Source organism: Rhincodon typus, chromosome 3 (assembly GCF_021869965.1).
Source record: "Rhincodon typus isolate 14 chromosome 3, sRhiTyp1.1, whole genome shotgun sequence".
Taxonomy (NCBI): Eukaryota; Metazoa; Chordata; class Chondrichthyes; order Orectolobiformes; family Rhincodontidae; genus Rhincodon; species Rhincodon typus.
In genome coordinates, this window is record NC_063334.1 from 20311819 (window position 1) to 20321060 (window position 9242).

A 9242-nucleotide genomic window follows, 5' to 3' on the forward strand; every position below is an offset into this window, starting at 1 on the left:
TCAGAAAGAGCCTCCTACCATGGTGAGAAAGTTGCTCGAATAAAGTATCTAATCTACGTTCTACCATTTAATAAGATCATGGCTGATCTGTTTGTGTTTTGAATTTCACATTCCCATTTACTGATGAAAATTGTTTATTCCTCAGTCTAAGAAGAATTTATCCACTTCTATCTTGACAATATTAATAACCCTGCCTCCACGGTAGAACATTCCAAAATTGAACAACCTTCTGAGAGAAAACAATCCTCCACTCTGTTCTCAAAGGGCACTCCTCACTCTTCTAGCCTGCTGTGAAAACAAGCCCAGCTTGTCCATCCTTTTCTTATAGCCATTCAATCTGGATATCCATTTAATAAACTGCTTCTCAACTGTCTCAAATACTGTTATATTCTTCCTTGAATAACAAATCAAAGTGCACACAGTATTTGAAATGTGGTCTCATTGATGCTCTGTGCAACTGAAGCATAACATCCTTACTTTTATGTTCAATTCCTCTTGTGACGAAGGATAGCATTCTGTTAGCCTGATGTGCTGTACCTGCAAATTAACCTGTGGTGAATTGTGCACCAGATCCATCTAAATCTCGCTGCACTCTAAATTCTGTAGTCAATTGAGTGATAGACTGTTTTTTCATTCTTCCTGCCAAAGTGAACTTTACATTTTCCCACATATTTGCCTACACACTCAACCTATGTCCGTCTACATCTTCCTTTTGTCTTCTTCATAACATACAATCTCACCTATCTTGACATCATCCGTGAATCCAGCACTTCCTCCTCATCTAAGGTATTGACATAAGGTATGAAAAGCTGAGGCTCTAGAAAAAAAACTGTTGAATTCCACATATTACATCCTGCCAATCAAAGGTCTATTTGTGCATACTCAGAGATAGTAAGAACTGCTGATGCAGGAGTTAGATATAACACGTGTGGAGCTGGAGGAACACAGCAGGCCAGGCACCATCAGAGGAACAGGAAAGCTGACATTTTGGAAGGGTCCCGACCCAAAACGTCAGCTTTCCTGCTCCTCTGATGCTGCTTGGCCTGCTGTATTCCTCCAGCTCCACACTGTTATTTATGCATACTCTGGCTGACTGGCAAAAAACAATCTTCTGTCCATTTTAATATGTTACCCAAGCAACGTGAGTATTTATATTCTGCAATAACCTTCGATACGGCACCTTATCAAATGTCTTACGGATAACCAAGGATTGTACATCTGCAGGTGACCATGAAATCATTGTAAATACCCATCTGGTTCACTAATATTCTTTAGGGAAGGAAATCTGCTACCCTTACTTAGTCTGACAAACATGGACTCTAGACACAGCAATGTGGTTGACTATTAACTGCCCTCGGGGAGATTCAGGATGGGCAATAAATACAGGCCTGACCAGCAATGTCCATATAAAAACACTGATCACCCTTCCCATTAGTTAGTTTTAAACCTTCTCTATTTCATTAGTTATGTGGATTGCAAGAACCTGAACACAGTTCAGGTGTAAATGTTCCCAAGTATCACTTACGCCAATTCCAGACACAATGGCCCATGAACTCGAACCCACTTTAGAGTCATAGAATCATAGAGTTATACATTACAGATACAGGCTCTCCACGCTGACCAGGTTTCCCTAACTGAACTAGCCCAATTTGCCTGTGTTTGACCCATATCCCTCGAAACCTTTTCCAACTATGTACCTGTCCAAATATCTTTTAAATGTTGTAACTGCACTCACATCTACCACTTCCTCTGGCAGCTTATTCTATACCCATACCACCCTCTGTGCGAAAAAGTTGCCCTTCAGGTCCCTTTTAAATCTTTCCCCTCTCACCTTAATCTATACGCTTGAGTTTTGGACTCCCCAACCAGAAGGAAAAGACCTTGGCTTTTTACCCTATCCATGCCCCTCATGATTTTATAAACCTCCATAAGGTCACCCCTCAGCCTCCTATGCTCCAGGGAAAAAAACACCCTCTCCTTATAACTCAAGCTTTCCAGTTTCAGTAACATCTTTGTAAATTTATTTTGCATCCCATCCAGTTTAATAACATCCTATAGTAGGGTGGCCAGAATTGTATGCAGTACTCCAAATGTGGCCTTAGCAATGTCTTGTACAGCCATAACATGACATTCCAATTCCTGTACTCAATCCTCTGACTGATGAAAACAAGCATGCCAAATGCCTTCTTTACCACCCTGTCTACCTATGCTGCCACTTTCAAGGGACTATGTACCTGCACTCTAGGTCTCTGTTGTCCCTTGTCATTTCTTGTATTACTTATTCATCTCCCTAATTTGACATACCCTATGCCAGTTTGTATAAATTTCATAGATAATCCGAAGGTTATAACCTGTGAGGTTCTACTTTCCAAAGTAGTTCCCAGTATCTCATTCTCTAAGCAGAACCTCTCTCCGGGATGATACACTTCAGTTATGAGGATAGATTGAAGAAGTTGGGTCTGTTCCTCTTGGGAGAGAAGACTAGGTGTGATTTGACAGAGGTTTTCAAAATCATAAGTGGGCTGGATAGGGAAAACTTGTTCCAATTCAAGTGGAACAAGAACAAGAGGGCATAGATTTTGACTTGTCTGCAAAGCAAAGTAAGAGTGAAGTGAGGAAAATATTTTTCACAGCCCATAGTTAGGAAGCGTTGTGGAGGCAAGTGCAATTCAGCATGCATGAGGACTTTGAACAATTAATAGGATAAAAATAACGTACAATGACACGGGGAAAAGGCAGGTAATTGGCACTAGGAAATGATATTCATTTAACAAGTCTGTGCAGGCATGATGGGATCCTGCTGTGCTGAAACACGTATGTGCTTCTGTGATAAATTTGCCCATTGGTTGGGCTTTCATATTTACCACTAGTAGGAAAAGCTGCTCCTTATTGAAGGTATTGGTTTTGTATCCAATTTATTAAGGACTTGCTACATATTTACATTCTCAATTAAGCGTACAATATGAAAACACTGTAACAAACTCTTAAATATCTTAAATGTTGAATTTTTCCTTCTCTAACATGCTTGGAATAACTTAAAACTGATTTGTTATTTGCAAGAAATAATGGCTTTGAAATGTTCTGAAATTCAATCAACTTTTCTGGCATAAGTAGTAAGGCACTGAAACATATCAGTATCTTTATCATCAGTCTGACATGTTGATGAAATTGATTCACTTCTATATTTCCTTCAAACCCTAAGTGAAGTTTGTATGCTGAAAACACAAAACTACAATTCCAACTCAATAAAATGCTGATATCAAAATTATCTGTAGAATTTTTGCATTTTTATTGGACTGTTAGCTACGTCTAGATTACATCTAGCTACACAGATGATTTACAATGATTTACTCCTATAACTAACAAGCAAGTCTGAATTCAAGTCCATAACGCAATTTCTACACAAATCTCTGGAGCAAATCGTCATGAGTTTCCTATGGTTGATCTTTAACACGGCCTTAACAAGCTTTTTAGTGGTTAACTTTCAGCAATATATTTTAACATAGGCCCCAGGATTCTTGGGGAAGATCTTCATCTTTGCTTCCCATTGGAAATCTGCTGGAGAACATCTGGTTTTGCCTGAACCCGCCCAGTTCTTATTCTCCTTAATCCTAAATTGTTTATTTGCCTTTCAATTGGCTTTCGGGAGGTAGTGAGGGAGTCTTGCACTAATGCCAAATAGGTTTTAATGTGGGTGGTCTGAATATAAATAGCATCAATGGCTACGCCCATAACAATTTAGTGATGGGAAGGCATGGCACCACTGATAGCATGGACTTCCACTGTTGGTGCCAGCTCGACAATTATTCAGCCTAATGTCCACATTTGTGACCAATTCTCCTTCAGCAAGCTGCTTATGTGGAGAGAAGTGGTTATTTCTCCTTCCCAGAGTTTCAACACTGCAAAGTTACTCCTTTACACCGTCCCTTACTGAGACATTCGGATAGTCATGATTCCCAAATCCACATCTTTTACTTCAATGATACCTCATTTAGAGGAATCAATTTCAGTTAAATCTTACCATTACGACCATTCTTTTTCAGAGTACTTGCAGAAAGTTGGATGGAGTTCCCATTCAGTCCATTTTGCGGAAATTGCAAATCTTCTGATGTTCCATCTGTGCTCAAGCGGGCAACCTCTAACACTGTTTACATTAAGAGCACAAACAAGCAATTAGTCTTGTGGAAACCAGACCTTACTAACATCTTCTACAACACACCAGATATTGTTGTCTACTGTTCCATATCAGTACATTTATAACTATGTTTTCAAGTTTGGAAAAAGATATTGATAAAATCTGAATAAAAGAAGGATGTTCTCTGATGGTGGCCATTTTTAAAGTGTCTTTCATGGAATATACAGCATAGAAGCAGGCCATTTGGCCCTATCTGTCCTTCTTAAAGTTTATGCTCAATTTGATCACTTCTAAATATCTCATATTATCAGTATAATTATAATATACTGATTATATACTATACTAATACCATCAAATAACTTTTTCATCACATTTATTTTTAGCTTCTCCTTAAATGCATCTATACAATCCACCTCAATACCTGTCTTCTCTATTATAGTGGAGGTCAGATTATCCTATTCCAGATAAAAGGCAAAGCCACATTGGCCGTTTACAAGCGGAGATGTTTGACTCCCACATGTGGAGGTGCAACTTTCCATTGCTACCACTAGATATTTTGATTGGTTCGGGCAAGGAGGACAATCATGGGCCTGTACACAGCCCTTGCTGGCCCCATTCTGGGACTGGGCATTTGAGACCTTCCACAGTCTCCATGGAATTGGCAGAATTATGAAGGCAAAATGGTTGGTAATGGCTCAGAGGCATTATGGGATAGCCCTAGTCTGGAGCTAGTAACATAATTTAAAAAGAATTGACAAATCCCTGTCATAATGGAATACTGCATGATGTGTTTTAACACAATGACTAATAACAAGGTTTGGTTCTTAAGAGTTAATTGATCATTGAATTGACCAGAAGAATTTAGTTCTGGAAGATAGCTTATACAACTGTGCACTGGGAAGTGATGGATGGGTGGGGGATCTCAGGGTTAGGAGGACTTCAGATGTATCGAACTGGGCCAATGTCCAATGAATGGAGGCAGTCCTTCAAACTTGGTCACCTCCATCACTCCTGCTTCAAAAGGCCATGACCCACTTTAGTCTGTCCTGGATTCTGGAAGGGGGAAGGAGGTGGTGGAATACTGGGCATAGCCATTCAAGAGACGAGATTGTGACTTCAGCAAATGGTCCAAATCCCGATGCCTGCCTCAAAGGGAATATTCGGCCATCCTGCTCATATTTATCATAATTTTCAAAGTTAGAGCAAGAATTCTTCTCCCTGATTCTCCCTGTGGTGGCCTAAGGACAACACCAGAGTGCAAACTTGTGACTGTGACGGAAGTACATGATTGCACTCTGGTGTTTCCATTCAAAGGGACAAACTGGTAACTAATGAAATGCGTGCAGTATAAACTGTACATATTTCATATTTTTACAGTGAAGGCCTTTTAAAACTTCTGCCAAACTGATTTAACCAATTTAAAAGGTTGCTCATTGCTCAAAACTCAAAGCTGTGCTGGAAGGGGAAAACAACATTCATGTATCAACATTTTCAGGTCTGTGGAGTTTAAATTTATTCAACGCATTTTTCAGAAGCCTGTGTGATAATTTTTCTGGACCAGCTGCAATTTGGTCTTTTGTTAAAAATAAAACTTAGTGAGGTAACAGCTATTCACTTAAGTGAAAACTATGTCTCCAATACTATCAACAGCACTCACTGCCAAAAAAGAGGTTTCCTAACCTCTTTAAATATGATATTGCCTTTCACAATGACTATACTCACGTATGTTTTCAGTGTTTTCTCGGACTCTGTCTGTCTTGAGCAGGTTGTCAGCAAGGACAAATGCGCCTTGCTCCACTGTATCAAGTAACATAGTGGCTGCTCGCAGCTGATCGCTTGTCATGAGGTCCTTCCAAGCATCCAAGGCTTGAGGTTGTAAGAGATTGTTAACTGTCTCCACCATGGCCTGCAGTTCAGGGAAGAGAATAACACAGGATTGTAACTTTGCCTGCTCACAGCCAGCCATGGGTTCAATCCCCCACAGCCCAGCAGAAGAATCAGCCCCCACCCCTCCCCATGGAGGACCATAAAAGTAAAAGATGAACAGATACCCACAATAGGAAGGGCAATTGCAGCCGCTCTCCTGTGTATCCCTCATGTCTACAAGGACCAGCAGTAAATCAATGATAAACTTCAAAAATTCATTGGTTCACTGTAAGAAATCATGGTCTCTTTAACGGAAGTACAAATTGGATGTGTGAAGAAAAACTAGAATATGAATACAGTTGTGATGTATTTATAGTCAATAGCTATTAATGCACTGACAACAATCTTCTTGTATTGAACATCTGGGATAAAAGGCAACCTTGGCTCCCTGTTAATCAGATTTAGCTTGAGCGGGCTCGTAAAAAATAATTTTTTTTTTGCCCAAAGGTAAGAAGGTATTACCTTTGATCCATTTATTATTATTCAGGGAGGCTGGTTGAACTACAGTTTGTGAGTATTCACCATGGAACAATTTCACTTTTCCAGTAAACAATGCTACATCACGCAGAACACTTCAGTGAGTGAAATACATTTCCAGCATTTCAGTACAATTTCATTTTTCTTTAGGGGAAATCAAATCAAAACGAAGACAAGAATATGGTGCAAACAGATAAGGAAGTACTACATGTAGTTGCAAAAGTTGATAACCATAATTGGTGTAAATTTCTTTTCAACCTATTCTCATAAATGGACAAGTAGTCTCGTTGTTCATACTTGTTTCTATGCAGACGGCCACGTCCTCACATCCTGCACTTAGCCTATTACTTTAGATGCCAAAATTCATTAATTCTCACCTGACTTGAACACCCTCTTTCTGACCCTTTCACTTTCTGTGATGATAACAACACCTCATGCCAATATTATATTTGCAAAGTAGTCCAATTGCCTTAACAGTTCAACATGTGAAGTCATAAATACCACCAGCTTGCTGATACAAAATGAGTTTTTAATGAGCATGAAGCATGGAAAAGTTTAAGATACAAGCTTCTTCATTATGGCAAATCATTGTTTAGAACGAAAAATAATAAATAAACTACATTGGTTGAATAATAACTTCAGTTTAAGTAAAAAGCAATAACTTGAATTTCCATAACACCGTTAATACGGTAAAACATATTAAGGTACTTCACAGGAGCATTAACAAACAAAAATGGAACTGAGCCATTGGCAGAAATATTTGATAGGTGGTCAATCAGTTGGACCTGTTCACTATTTTGAAATGGCTCTGGTGGTCAAATTTCTTAAGTCTTGCTCTCCAACATAAGTTCCTACCATATTTTGGGTGGGAGATGGGGTGGGGAATTGTCTCCAAATAGCACTAGTGTGGTTTACAGAGATAGCTTCCCATTTAAAACAATAGTTGCGTCCCGTCTTGGCTGATTTTATTAGCCAGGAGTGGGAAACACATTATCTGCAGATTACACTTCAATGGAAAGCCGTGGACTTTGAGTTGTGGCTTGGATATGTTGGAAAATGTCTCAGGGAGGTAGGATACCCTTTTAAATATGTTTTGGGTAATAAAATGCTCTTTGGGAGAGGTCAGGTACTTTAAGTGTGGTTAAAGGTGGACATCAATATATGAATGTTCAAGAAAGTTGCATCAGAACCATATGAGAAGCAAGTATCAAAACCAAAGAACACAAGGAGCTGCCGAAAGGCACTGTCTAAAACAACTGCCCAAAATAGCTGTATAAAGAAACCACTTGTCCAAAATAGCCATCAACACCAACTATCAAAACTAATCATCAAGCAGCGAAAGCATTTGAAACCCTTGCCTTTAAATATTTGAGAAAACTGTCTGAAGTTTTTAAAGAAAAAGCTTACTATTTCACTTTTTCTGTTGACATAAGCATGAAGGTTAACCTTACTAAATTAGTGCTGCATTACTGATTTCATAACTTTCTATTATCACAGTCAGTTGCCTGCCAATTCAATTTCATTACAACTGCAAGTGGTTATAAACGCTGAAACTATAAATTTTAATGCTAGTTTTTTTTGTAATGGATTAAAGGAAATTAAATATAGTGAGTGGATATTTTCAACGAATGTGTCTTTTTTGAATATATGAATTGTTCATCAATTAATAACATTATTTTTAAACTTTATCTTATGACTACAGAATCCGCAGTTGCCAATGGTAGACAATTAAGGAAGTGGGAATGCAGAAGACACCACTGATAGAACAGTCAGATCACTGAGAGGTTTAAAAGCAAGAATAAAAACAGTAAAGTATTGGTAGAGAGGGACTGATGGACATCTGCAAGCTTAAGAGTGATTGGTAAAAAGGATTTACTGCAAGCTATGATGCGGGCAGCGGTGTTTTAGACAGCTCAATTTGGAAGGTGGAAAATGGGATGCTAGGCAGGAACAGTACTTGAATAAAACACGTTAAAAAAAATGAAAATTTCACCAGCAAATGAACTGAGGGAAGGGCAAATATAATGAACTGCAGAGGTAGAAGTAAGCAATTTAATGTTGGAGCAGACGATGGTTGGTAACTCAGTTGCGGTCACTATTGCGGTATAGCTAATGTAACAGCCAATCTGTTCGCAGCAAGGTTAAGCATACAATTGTTATGATTGGAATTTAGTGATGCTTGCTCGCTCCCTTGGTCATGTTCCAAATAATGCCATGGAATTTTAATGTTTATCGGGGAGAGCAGATTGGGCCTTGGCTCAATGTTTCATTTGAAAGTCGACACCTTTAATTCGCTTTGATTTTGTATTTGTGGCTCTGCAGTGGGACTTCAATCAGCAATACTCTTACTCAGAAGTTACAGTGCAATAGCAAGCCATGGCTGACATCTAAAGATGAGATCAGCTGACCATTTCATGGCATATTGTTTAGAATGAATAGCGAATGTTGTGCCTAATCTTTATCATGATGTGGAGGTGCCGGTGTTGGACTGGGGTGGACAAAGTAAGACGTCACATAACACCAGGTTATAGTCCAACGGGTTTATTTTAAATCACAAATTTTCAGAGTGCTGCTTCTTCATTAGGTGAAGTGGAGCATCTTTGATAGTGTGTTTTCATGCACAAGACAGTGAACATTCTATAGGTCAGTGAATCTTAACTTGAACTGGTAAAGATTAAACCAGAAGTCACACAACACCAGGTTA

The 9242-nt window shown here is 38.9% G+C and overlaps 1 protein-coding gene across 6 annotated transcripts in view; it reads right to left on the reverse strand.

Moving 5' to 3' along the window:
- The window catches only part of adgrl3.1 (adhesion G protein-coupled receptor L3.1), a 607182-nt gene that overhangs the window by 95056 nt on the left and 502884 nt on the right, over positions 1-9242 (reverse strand). For all 6 annotated transcript variants that reach the window (XM_048595033.1, XM_048595030.1, XM_048595031.1 and 3 more), the window contains 2 exons: positions 5858-6041; positions 4022-4144 (listed from right to left, as the gene is read on the reverse strand). In XM_048595033.1, coding sequence (XP_048450990.1) covers positions 4022-4144; positions 5858-6041 — 307 coding nt within the window. The remainder of the gene's footprint in view (positions 1-4021; positions 4145-5857; positions 6042-9242) is intronic.